The sequence below is a fragment of the Perognathus longimembris genome, chromosome 9 (genome assembly GCF_023159225.1).
Source record: "Perognathus longimembris pacificus isolate PPM17 chromosome 9, ASM2315922v1, whole genome shotgun sequence".
Taxonomy (NCBI): domain Eukaryota; kingdom Metazoa; phylum Chordata; class Mammalia; order Rodentia; family Heteromyidae; genus Perognathus; species Perognathus longimembris.
Window position 1 is genome coordinate 45394473 of NC_063169.1, and position 13807 is coordinate 45408279.

The following is a 13807-nucleotide window of genomic DNA, read 5'->3' on the forward strand; positions in this document are numbered from 1 at the left end:
CAGGAATCTGCTCCTGGAAACTTGTTTCTAGAAAACTTGCCTTTGAAAGAAGCTCCTAGGAAACTGGGCTTCAGGAGGGCAGGTTAAGAGAACAGATGAAACTTACTTCGTCTGTACCTAGGCTCTTGTTTACAAAACAAGAATAAGAGTAAAAACATTGAGGTGTGTAGCACCCTGATAGCACATGTGTTTCACTTGAGTGAAATCCTGAATTCAATTCTTGTATCACATTAAAAAAAGTCACTAAGTTATTACTACAAAAATGGCCAAAGATAGCCTGGCACTTTCAATTAACGTTAGTTTTTATCTTTATTAAGTGATGATCTCAGTTACAAGGTGACTCACATGAAAGAAAGTATCTACAGGCCTCTATACTATTTTAAGGCTTCAGTCATTGGCTTTTTGAAGAATGAAGACTATGTTGCATATATGTGATTAGATGCTATATTCACGTTTACACACTATTTCAAGATACTATCCATGCTATGTTAATTGCCATTCCTCCTGCTTTAATGTTGCTTTGTTTTCACACAAATGGGATAAGGCCATTTTCTACGACTTTTAAGCTTTTCACCAATTTTCTCTCTAGAACCTACAACATATTCATTATTGTTGCTTTTGTTGCTGTAACAGAACACTTGAGTGAATCATCTTAAAGGGGTAAAGGATTTATTTTGCTCACCATTTCAGGGTTCAGTCTTAGTTCTTGGCTCCACCAATTCTGGGCTCCTGATAAAGCAGATATGATAGTGGCAGGGATTATTCATCTTGAGGTAGACAAGGAGCAGAAAGAAGCCAGGAACAGGTGGTTCACACCTAGAATCTTACCTACTCAGAAGGCTGAAATTTGAGGGTCACAGTTCAAAGCCAGCCCAGGCAGGAAAGTCTGTGAGACTCTTATCTCCAACAAACTACTCAGAAGTGGAACTGTGGCTCAAGTGATAGAGCGCTTGCCTTGAGCCAAAGAATTTCAGGGGTAGCACCTAGGCCCTGGGTCAAGCCCCAGGACTGGCACAAAAAGATAAAAATAAAAAGAAGAAGAAAGAGAGAAAGGAATTAAGGACCTGGTATAACATCAAGGGCAAAGCTTTTAGTAAACGACTTCCTTTGGTTGGCCCCAGCTCCTAAAATTTTTACGACTTCCCAAAATAGCCTGTGGAGGACATTTCATATTGAGACTTTAACATTCCATTCCTGGCTCCCGAAGGTTCTTGGCCATCTCGTCATAATGCAAAATGCATTTAGTCCATCTTCCAGAGTCCCCAAAATCTGAACAGTTCCAACGTTGTTGAAAAATCCAAGTCAGAAGCCTTTTCTGAAACTCAAGATTAAGACTTAACCATGAACCCCTGTAAAATTAACATGAAAGTCACACATTCCAATACACAGTGATGACAAAATAAATACTCCCAATCCAAAAGGAAGGAAGAAAAGAAGGTCTCACAGAAATCAGACCGTTACTTTTAAAGTCTCAGGACACAAACAAATCATGGATGGCCTTGGTGTCTAATCCTATTTCAGTAGAGTCCTCATTCCCATCTGAAACCTGAGGAAATAGTCCATATTGTCCTCATTTCTATTGGCATTCTGGCATTTATAACATTCTGGAGCAAATATACCCATAGTTTCAAACTTTCCCAAATTGCTCCCCACAAACCAAAAGATTAAAAGCTATGTTGTGAGGTTTAGTCACAACAACGACCTTACTTTTTTTTTTGCCAGTCCTGGGCCTTGGACTCAGGGCCTGAGCACTGTCCCTGGCTTCTTTTTGCTCAAAGCTAGCACTCTGCCACTTGAGCCACAGCGCCACTTCTGGCCATTTTGTATATATGTGATACTGGGGAATCGAACCCAGGGCTTCATGTATATGAGGCAAGCACTCTTGCCACTAGGCCATATTCCCAGCCCACAAGCTCACTTCTATGATAGCAATTTCTGTAGTAGTCACACTTTTCATTAGCATGCCAAAATACTGCTCGAACAATTTAAAAGGAGGGATGCTTTATTTGGGATAAAGGTTACAGAATGTTCTGTCCATAGTCCTAGGCTTGATTAGAGAGATCATGATGAAACAGAACATCATGGCGGTGGGAGTAGATGACAGGATGCTCATCTGATGGCAGACAGGAAGCAATGATAGAAGGGACTGGGGACCTATTCATTTGCTTTCTCCAGCTAGGCTCTACTTCCTAAAGTTTCTACCACCTCCCAAAATAGACTCACAAGCATCCAATGTACAAGGCTATCGTGAACATTTCACATTGAAGGGCTAACTTGAAAATGTAACCTGTATTGCTAGACTCTCAAATTCTGTCCTAAATTATTCTAAGGAGCTGAAAAATTTTCAGAAATATGTTTTTATTTTTATCCCAAACTATAATTTCTAACATTTCTGTGTAAATGATGATTCCCTGTAAACAAGCACTGTTACAAATAATTTTTAGTCTTAAATTAGGCTCAAACAATTAATAAGTCCATAGGTTATTTTTAAATTGCTTTCAACTTAGAAGACTCTTAAATGGAAAATAAATTATTACATTTTGAAAGTTTGTGCAAATGAGCATGCCGGTTTATAGAATGACAGAGGGAAAATGAAAATTTGGCACAGATGTTATACTTTACATCCTTCTTTGATGTAAAGCATAAGGTTATTCTATGTTTTGTATTAATTGTCCTATACATTTCATTGGAGCATTTTCAGAACAAAATTCTGAACTTTTCCAAAAAGATTGTCAGGCAATCATTAGATACACTAGAAGACAAACAGTTCTTTCTTTGTTAAAATACTTCTAAAGGAATAAAAATTGCCAAACTTTGATCAGGCTTTTTAAAAAATGGAATAAAAAGCACCATTGATTTACATGTTTTATTTTAAAAAATCAGGTTCTGTTTCTTAAAGTTCTTGTCTAAACTTGACTGTCATAAGATGTCCCTGGGACTAGTTGTGACATCCTCTTTCTCTATCTGCAGGATAACATTGATAATAAGTATTACCTCACCAAAATGTTCCCCATGAAGATGCACCAAAGTCACATTGAATATAGGGTACACTGAAGAAATGCAAGCTGTGAGATAGGTTGTTATGACACGATTAGCATCTTTTTTATAATTCACAGTGAATTAGTCAGATTGTGATCCAGCAGGGATGAGATATCTGGAGGAACCAAATGTTTAATGAATATAGCTATAAACATGGAAAAATGATTAGAAGCAAAAATCATAATACGTTACTAAAAAAAAAAAATCTCTAGGGGCTGGGAATATGACCTAGTGGCAAGAGTGCTTGCCCTTGTATACATGAAGCCCTAGGTTTGATTCCTCAGCACCACATTTATAGAAAAAGCCAGAAGTGGCATTGCAGCTCAAGTTGGCAGAGTGCTAGCCATGAGCAAAAAAAAAAAAAGAAGCCAGGGACAGTGCTCAGGCCCTGAGTTCAAGCCCCAGGACTGGCAAAAAAAAAAAAAAAGAAGCAGCCAGGGACAGTGCTTAGGCCCTGAGTCCAAGCCCCAGGACTCACAAAAACAAACAAAAAGATCTCTAAGCCGAATTGGAAAGTCAGTCCAACTGGCCTGCCAGCTCCTTGGGTTCTACATCCATGAACCCAAGCAACTGTGGGTTAAAAAATGTTTTAAAAAATTATCATATCTACTGATCATGTACAGATTTTTATGTGTGCTGCTATTCCCTATACAATGTAATATAAACTTTATGTAGCATTTATGTTGGATAGTATATGTAATTTAGACATGGTTTAAAGTATGTGTGCAGGTACATAAATAGCACATTGTGTAGCTCTATAAAGACTTCAGCATTCACAGGTTTTAGAATCCATAGGGGGGTCCTCAAACCAGCCAGCTCCTTGGAGATTCAAGGATCCAAGTGGTGAATAGAGCCAGCTCATCTTTCCTTTTGAGCTCTTGAAAGGGGACAAGAAAGGGCAGTGTGGGCATTTGTTTGAATCTTGTGTGCTAACCTGCCCCTGCTCTTCTTTCCCATGCTGCCTGGATGCAGGTCTCATTCTATTGGGTAAGCTCCTCGTGGCTGTGTGGCTGTGTGGTTGTGTGGACAGATCTGTGGCTCATCACTCCCCCCTGCTCTCCTAGGGCCCTCTGTTTCCTTCCCACTGCCACCAGCAAAAAGCTGGTGAGAATGTAAATGGCGATAAGGAATTAGTTACAAAGCACCTGTTACATTTGAGTTTATTTAAGCACCCATTTCATTTCTGAACCCTTCCTATCAATTTCACTTATTGTGGAATCTCTTAGAAATCTTTTTCTTCATCATTTCATTCTCCATCAGCAAGCTCCTTAGATCTTGTAAACAATGTGGGAATCAAGAGTATCGTGGGGTTTTGTTGTTGTTGTTCTAAACTTCTACACAGTGAAGCTGAGAAACAGAAAATTTATTTCTCTAGTTTCTGAATTTTTCAGAATTTCTTGCAGTTGTGTTGATGTTTCTGGAGTTGGAAGAAGAACATTTGCTGGGAAAGTGCATGTGTTACACTTTGCAAATGTCTGTTCTAGGCCTCTGCATTAGCTGTCTAGAATATTATTATGAGCTTCAAATATTTTCTCCTAACAACTTATTTGTAATTAAGATGAGCACATTGCTCATCATGGATTTCTTTGAACAAAGTCTCCTGAGTGTAATTTCTATGTAGAGTGTCTAAGACTATAGTGACCCTCGAGTTTCTTTGCCCCTTTCTTTCTTTCTTTGGGTAAAATGCTGCCAAGTCTATTAAAAATTAGTGGATATTATTGGGAGAGGATCACCAATCTGATCCATGATCTGTTAGCTTTGGTAGATTGGAGAAAGCAGGGACCAATGAAAAGCGGGATAGAAGAACAAGCACCAGCCCAGGAAAATGGACTCCTTCCTGCTTCTTCCCTATGCCACGTCTGTTCCCTCACTGGGACACAATGGAAAAATAGCAGGCAATTAGAGTGGAGGTGAGCCTGGTACTCTATGATTAAGAGGATAAATTTCTTAAAATTCTCAAGAACATTTATATATCTATATATCTATTATCTATACATATGCTAGATGTTCTTGACAATCAAAGCAGAATGAATGAGGAAGTCCTTTCTTCATGTTGAGCTGTGTGACTTGTGTTAGCTTGCACATGCTTCCTTGAACAAATGCTTCCTACATTCCTAGGGTCAGTTGCTCTTCAATGGAGTAGCTTCCACTTACTTGGCTACACCTCCTGGGTACTACCCTTTGTGCCTTGCTGCCATTCTGACCAGAAAGGAATGAAACACAAGTTGGACTTGGAGACAATGTCTGTGGGTTACTGAGCTGACCAGGGGGACACTACACCTCAGATTTAACCCAGGAAACCTTCAGGAAATAGAATAGTATGTGGCTGTGGACCGTCTACTCTGCCTTCATACCCTTTGGAAGCTGACAGTGCCCAACCCCCTCCATTCCCAAAGAAAACAAATAATCATTTTAGTTGGGTGAGCAGAAAATAGTTTAGATATCAAAAACTGATATTTTAGAACTGTGAAGCAAGAGTTTTTATGTACTTAAATTTGCTATCTTCTTTTTTCCCTCTTTAATCTCTTTGTGCTCTGAAGGTACTCCATTCGCCATTCCATAAGTATGCCTGCCATGAGGTAATGTGTATAAAATCTTTTTCATACGATTAATGTAGGGTGTGTATGAAATATTACTTTATTGATGCTTATTTGCGAGCTTCTCTCCCCATCCCACTTTCTATGGAAGGAAATTGCTAACATTCCATGTTCTGCCTCATGCAGAGTGTAATGGTTTGTGTTTGACCAGACACACTGGCTTACCCTCCTCTGTGATCAGAGACAAGTGATTTATCTCACTCTCACTTCCTTTTCTGTACATTGCAAGACCGACTTCATGTGGATGCCGAGAGGCTAAGTGTGAAGCAAATTAGCACAGGCTTGAAAAATACCCAGCACACTTGCAAAGTGAAAATACATTTATGAATTCATCAGCAATGGAAATAGTTGACACTGCTGGAATTAGAGGCTAGATTAAGCCTCTGGGAACACCCCAGTATATTTCTTACACCTGCTTTATCTTATACATGGTGATTTGAATAGGCTGTAGAAGGAGTTTAGTTATTGCAAGTAGTTTAAGATCATTGAAATAAAATTCTAGGGTCATTTGCAATATTACTAGTTTATGATTGGGTATGGTCTGATTAAATGTGATTAAATATTTTTCCCTGCTCTGCATCATGCATTCTAACACAATTCAATTACAAGAGTCTGTTCTGTTTGCTGAAATCTCTTTTACTCTGGTTATTTGGTTAATTAGGTAATTTAACCACATTGTTTGGCTTTCCATATTTGGTGGTAAATAGGGGATACAGATTCAAGATTTCTTACCTCATTTTCCAATAATTTGCTCCCTCTACCATTGACTAGTGCATATGAACATACTCTGAGCTTGTTATCAAATTTTAAATCTAAGTGTCCAAAGAAGGCTTGGAAGAGAGTAGCTTGGTTTTTGCTCTGTGAAAAGAACCCATCTAATGGTTTTTATGTCAAATATCCTCCTATGAAGACATTATGAAGTTAACTTTGAGAGTAAAACTAATTCTGTAATTTAACGTATATTCATGAACCATTAGGCTTAACTATCTGCCTCCTTGGTTGTCAGGAGAATGAGCAGACACAGTCAAATTAAGCCTGCATTGGCAGTGATGTGCTTCAACTTTATGCTTTTGAATCATTTGAGTATAATTTCATGAATATGTAATCAGAACAAAGGTATTTTGAAGGATTATTCATAGGATTTTGATGAGTGTTAGAGTCACCTGTAGGTGTGATGCCACAGCTACATGCTCTGAACTCACCACTGTTAATCCTGCAGCCTAAATGGTAGGTGTATTTTTGACCATTTAGTGTATTAAAGTGTCAGAGCCCAATTCCCAACCAAGCAGAATTGAGCTTAAAAAAATTCTGAATGGTAATTGCCTCTGGATAATATGAAACCATGATTTAATCCACACCATATGGCAAAGCTTGTATTTTTATAGATACACTCTATATGGAGTTTCCTTGGTCCATTCCTCTTATTTTACTTTTTCTTTACTCAAGGTAAACTAGAAAGTGGTTTCTCAAACACAGTCACAGTTAGTTGAATGAAAATAATGGCAATGCAGATAATGACCTGAAAATAATGGCAATTGTTGGAAGATGCAGTATATATTTTTCAAGTTCAATTCCTGAGATACTATATTCAACTTAGTGATACCATATTCAAAGGAAATGACATTAATTTGTAATGTTATGTGGCCAAATGCAGTAATTGAAAACCAAGAAAACACAGATGAAGTATTTACACTTAAAGCAACAAGATGCCATATAGGTTATATAACACAATGAATAAAGCACCAAAAAATTCCAATAAGCTGGGAAGGCTAAGTGGTAAGAAAATAGATGGTACTTCTTTAAGAGGGAAAACAATATATTCCATCAACATCATTTTGATCAAGCATTAGGTAATAGGTATAATTCAGCATAAAATAAGGAATGAATTAACTTTCAAGAACACTACTTTATGTAAGTTATCAAAAATAATTACTTTGTAAGGCATGGTGATAAAAAACCTATGATCTTCCCCCCCCCCCCCCCCCCGAGCTATTTCTGTCTTGTCTGACATTTACTGAAATAAAATAAAATTCAAAGTACAAAACCTCAAATATGGCATGCCTCAGATGGATTCCATTCTTTACCAAAAGACTGAGTCAAGATTAGGAATGTGGTGATAGAAACAATTAATTAGTAAATGCACTATGGAATGTCATAGTCATTTCCTCTTGTTGAATTGTTTAGTCCTCGGTTGAGCGTCTAACCATTTTACTTAGAAATATTCAATCTCAGGCACTGGTTTCTGGAGCAAACCTAGCAGAAGTGAAATGTTTTAAAACATGCTTGGTATAGGTGGCAAGATGACAGCTAGCTCTGGAGCAGAAAACCAAAACAGCATGGTTGCTAAGACGCTAGGTCTTTAAGCTGACCTCTCTTTCTTTTGTTATTTTAGGAATTCTCCTACTTTCAAATCATTTGAGGAGAGGGTTGAGACAACTGTCACAAGCCTTAAGGTACAGACAAAGTTAATTTCATGTGATTTGAGTCCATTTCATCAGAAAAGCTTAGTCATGCTGCCATTCGTTCCCTAGGCAAAACAAGGCCCCCTGCATTCTGTGCAGCAGAGGTAGACATGAACAAAGCCAAATGCTTTTCTTCTCATATGAATGTCTAGGTAAAATCAGTGTTGACCAGTATTACTGTATACTTGGACTTGTTTAAATAAACCCTTTAAGGGTTTGACTGCAAATGAAGAGGAATTAGGTTGGTGTTCACTTAATCTCTTAATGCTATCCCCACCCCCCTCCAACCCACGAAATATATCTGAAAGTAGCATGTGAGTGAATTTGGAAGGTTCCAGAACATCTCAGAGCTCCTCTTGCTTGACTATGGACCAGCACTTGTTACCATGGCCAGCACTACCCCTCAGCTCCTCAGTTTCATGCTGAACACAGTGTGGTTGGCAGTCAAAGAGAGGAAAATGAAGCTCAGTCACACATACATTATTTTATAGGAATCCATTTCATGGGCCCATGGGAGATAAAACGAAAGGATGTCCATTCCGTGGTAGTGTTGTTTTTTTAATTCAGCAGATTTTTTTGTTTAGGCACAGGTAAGTTAGTCCACAGAGAGGATAAAGAGCGAGCAAAAAGTAAAATCAGTGTAGATTTAAAGGGTAATAATAACCTTGGGAAAAGTCATTGAAACTATTAGGATTATTTTTGAAAAGTTACTATCTAAACAATGCACCTTGATACGATCACTAGAACCATTTTTTTATTCTACTATTACCTGAAAAATTACAAATGTGATCTTTCATCGGATCGAGACTAGCCATGTACACACGCTGATTACACAGCTCCTGTGCATGCTGCCGGGGAGTGTGTAGCTCTTGACAAGTTATTCAGCTCCCAAATGTTTTTAATGAGTTTGACCTGGAAGTTCTTTTACGTAGGGGAGGGTCTTCCATGTACTCTCCATCTCTATTTAACTTTGACCAGGTGTCGAGGGACAAGGATGCAATTATTACCAGGGTTTACTATGTCTTCTTTAGTTTCCTTCACTGCCAGTTTCCACATGTGCAGAGTTGATACTCCGCCTGTTAGCACCATTACTTACTGAATGCACAGGGACCAGTGGGAGCCATGAATTAACCCTAGTCACAGAGAAGATTTTTAAGAGGGTGGGACACGCATTTATCTCTTGCTAGAACATCCAGTAACAGCAAAAGGCTAAAATCACAGACATCATTTTCTCAGTTCTTGGTTTTCAACCATATTCAACTCAAAGAGGATGGCATCTGTTGTTCCTCAGACAAGTTCTGACATAGGAGAAGTTGTACTTTTTAGGTTTTCTTTAGAAGAAGGAAATACAGAGAAGCAAAAGAAGAATAAAGACCCGCCTATTTTCATTTGCTTTTATTGCAACTCTGGTAAGCTCATGGTTCACACGTGATGTAAGTGTTTGATCTAAGCTCTGCCTCTCACACACACCCTCTGCCTCTCACTATCCTCTCCTCATGGGGTATACCACCAGATTCTAGCCTGTGCCAAGACCTCCTGAAAGCAGACTCTCGGTTTTGTGGTTGTCCATCTATCTCACACACCTCTATCTCACAGCCAATGCCAAATTCATCTTTGCCTACCAACTCAGGCAATAGAGAATAGCTGATAATCATGCTGTATGCAAAACTTCGCACTTCCTCAATAGTTAACATTTCTTATTCCTTCCCACCCCAACTGAGACTAAACACTTGATAATGCTTCACTCTTCTATTATATAGTTTAGTTTCTGTAGTGTACTTTTGTTTTATAAACTTCCAAGATGTCTACAGCATTCTTCTTAAGGGTCATGGGGCTGTTTCTTGCTTGGGGAACGAATCATTGATCACTACGAACGAGTTGAAATCCTTGATGGTCTCTGTGTTGTGTTTTCATTCACAAGTCTTACAATGGCAGGAACTCATAGACATATTTCTGTTCTATGAAAAAAACGTTCTACTATAAACTAAGGCCTATTCCTGACATCTCCTGCATTCTGACATGTACCAGGTAGCATTTATACCAAATCAATAACTAACACAGTTTGATGTTCTATGAAACACTTGTCAGTTCGTCATAATTGTATAAAATTTAATCCTGCTGATACCTAGCTATATATTACTTAATGACATCTTTTCTGGTATTATCTGTATGGTCAACAAAAGCACTATTTCATCCAAAACATTCCGTCAGATGCACAAGCAGCATCTGTGAAACCACCTTTAGTAGATTCATCCATATTCCAGTGAATCATGAGTAGTTACATCCTTGCCACCCACTCTCCATCCACCTCAAGCAAACAGTATTTTTAGTACATATACTTTTTGACAATACATTATATGGTATGAACCAAAATCTTTAAAAACAACAAGCAAGATACATTATACCTTTTGTTTCCTTTTTCCATCCATTTTATTGTGAGAAATTAAGAAGGCCAACTTGACAGTTAGAACAAAATTTTCTTTAAGGAGTGATTTTAATTTTGGTGAGAAAAATGACAAAAGCAGGGCTAGAGGCATGGTTCAAGTGGTCAACCACCAGCCTAACAAAGGTGAGGCCCTGGGTTCAAACCCCACTACTGATAAAAAGAAGGAAAATGAAATTTGCATGCCACTGTCCATACTGTAAGTGATAGGGAAACATCAGCATGTCCTTTCACTTGTGTAGTATTGTCTGCGGCTGCTTCCTTTAACAGCTGATTTGAGTATCTGCAACCAAACATGCAGTTCAAAGTTTTCTAGCTGGAGTATACAAGCACACATCTAGAATTCCAGCATTTGGGAAGCTGAGGCAGGAGGACCACGAGTTTGAGAAAATTGTGGGTTACACAGTGAGATGCTGTCTCAACAAAGGACAAAGAAAAAAACAAGTGTTTCAATGTATGTGGGAGAAAAATTAACAATTTTTAAGTGGCAGAGAGGGACTTCATGACAACTAAAATGTTGGGGTTCTTTGGTTTGGATTTTTTTTGGGGGATTACTGTTTTGTTTTTTAATAATGAATTATATTTAAAATCTTTTCCCCCAGGCGTCGTGATGCCTTTCTCCATGTTGTACATATGTCTGGGAGTGGCCTTGTTGGTGACAGTGACATGTCACTGTGTGTCCTTAGTTGAGCAGTAGCAGTATTTTCCTTTCCATATCTTCCTTTCCTCCGTGGTGCCAAATTGAGTGTTTTTCTACATTGTGGATATTAAAGGGAAGGTCAATGTGTACATGGACAAGACTTATATTAAATACTTTGGCCCATTAAGTATTCTTCTGAAAAGCATTTAGTGAAGAATCTTTCAAAATATGTATGTATAGTTGTATGTGAGTATATGTAAGTATGTATGTATACATGTTCATACATAAATACATCTATGTATGAGTGTATAGATACATGTATATGTGATATATACATATATACACACACACACACACATATATATATACACACACATACATACACACATACTTTTCCTTTCCTTTTTGGTAGTACTGGAGTTTGGAACTCAAGTCATAGTACTTGCTAGGCAGATGCTCATACTGCATCTGCCTCAATTCTAGCCCTGATTTCACTAGTTATTCCTGAGATAGAACCTTGCTTCCCACCCAGGTGTGTGCCTGGGCAACACTCTTCCATGGTAGACTTTCCCTTGTAGCCAGAAAACAGGCTGTTGCCACCACACATTCAACTCTCCATAGAGAAGGGGATGTCTCAAACTTTACTCCAGCTTGCCTGAAACAATGAGCCTCACAGTTCCAGCAGCTAAGTTTCTAGGATTACAGGCATGAGCTAGCAGTACCTGTCTACACTTAAATATATTTTTAAAAATGTAAATTCATGCTTCTACTTAATTGAAAGTGCACACACACACACACACACACACACACACACACTCCTATCCCAATAATTTGCCTCAAGAAGATGTGAAGTTTCTAGTGCTCAGACTCCAATTCTAAAAGCAGAGAGCGGAAAGCATGTTTCATTCAGCACACTGTTTTGTCAGAGGATAGTTTTCAGAAATTAAAACTGTCCTGCTCGGTTGTAAGTAGGAAATTTGGGCTGGAGATATGGCCTAGTGGCAAGAGTGCTTGCCTCATATACATGAAGCCCTGGGTTCAATTCCCCAGCACCACATATATAGAAAACGGCCAGAAGGGGTGCTGTGGCTCAAGTGGTAGAGTGCTAGCCTTGAGCAAAAAGAAGCCAGGGACAGTGCTCAGGCCCTGAGTCCAAGGCCCAGGACTGCCCCCCCCCCCCCAAAAAAAAGAGTAATGTTCTAAGTAGAAAATTTAAGTCTCATAAAGATGTTTATAGAATTGTAAATTTTGGGGGAACTATATCTAAAATCCAATCCCCTTTATTAATCAGTTCTCTGGTGAGTGGGAGCACCCAGGTCTGATTATAAACTCTTGAAGGTATTAGGAATCTGATCTCAGAACTCAAGTATAGGTGAAATTCTAGTACTAGCAAAAGGAAACTAACTTCACTACCTCTTTTATTTGCCTCTGAAGGTGAATAAGTTTCTAAATTTGAAAGTAATCATGCTTTTGACATTTTTTTAAGAATATACTAAAGTAATAATCAATAATAATTGCATTCTTGCCTATCTACTCATTTCAGACGAAAGTAGGTGGGGCAAACCACAGTGGAGGCAGTTTTGAGGAAGTCCTCAACTCCACAGCGCATGCCAGTTCCCAGAACACATCGGGAGGCCCCCGGCAGGCTGAGGAGGAGCTGCAGTGCTAGGTCCAGCCAGCCTGCAGCTGCGTCCATGAGCTGGCTACTGGCCACTGCCTCACCCGTCTCTGCCTGAGCATATCCAGATACGAAGACCAAAATCCCACTGGGAACACCGATGTCTTGATATTGTTATTCAAATAGCTTCTCCAGGAAGTCTCCTAAAATGATTTCTGTATGTATTTGTGTTGATGATGGACCATTTAGCCACCACCCTTCAGTAATTATAGACGGTCATCTTTTAAAAAAATTGTACACACTGGAGCAGGAACACAGTTGTAATTCTTATCTGTGTAGTTCAACATATATTTCCCAAACATATAGCTATTATTTGCTTTTAGTTTTTTGCTTGGCTTCCATGATGATATGCATGTCCCTGAAGACTGACTGAAGTCCATTCAGTTCTTCCGCTCAGCAGGTGGCACTCTGCCCTGTTTCCAACTGTCTCCAGCAGCAGGTGACGTCACCAAACTGCTTGTTATCCCCTTACCAATATCAATTATGTATGTTTATGTACATCATTAAAATAATTGATTTTAATGCTGACTGAATTTTTTTATTTAAGTCTTCAGTATTATTGATCATTTATAAAGGATGTAATTTTACAGATGCAATTTTAAATTAACTTCTTATTTGGTGAACAGGACAAGAGGACAGTAATTGTAATCTCAGCCACCCTAGGATGTTAAAATCATTTCTAATATTAAGACTTTCTCCAGTCTATACTGAGTGACAGCTACTCATGCAGGTGACTGATATCCGTAAAGGAGGGAACTACGTGGGGAGCACACACATTCTACACCCCAACCTTAAACCGGAAGACTGAAATTATGCATGTAAATATGCAAGGGTAGAGGTGGCTTCTTCACAAAGAATTCGATTCTTGCAAATTTAAAAGAATATCAAAGCATATATTGGAGCATATATCACCACAGAGGCTTTGAATCGATTTTTTTTTCAAATATA

The 13807-nt window shown here is 38.6% G+C and overlaps 1 protein-coding gene across 7 annotated transcripts in view; it reads left to right on the top strand.

The window, feature by feature from the left end:
• The window catches only part of Tpd52l1 (TPD52 like 1), a 77956-nt gene extending 64575 nt beyond the window's left edge, over positions 1-13381 (top strand). For 2 of the 7 annotated variants that reach the window (XM_048354018.1, XM_048354021.1), the window contains exons 5-7: positions 5580-5618; positions 8029-8089; positions 12725-13381. In XM_048354018.1, the coding sequence (XP_048209975.1) occupies positions 5580-5618; positions 8029-8089; positions 12725-12850 (226 nt within the window). In that variant the 3' untranslated portion in view covers positions 12851-13381. Of the gene's footprint in view, positions 1-5579; positions 5619-8028; positions 8090-9424; positions 9508-12724 lie in introns of all 7 variants that reach the window. The other 5 variants (XM_048354020.1, XM_048354022.1, XM_048354019.1 and 2 more) reach the window with 5 other exon arrangements.
• The last annotated feature ends 426 nt before the right edge of the window (positions 13382-13807 follow it).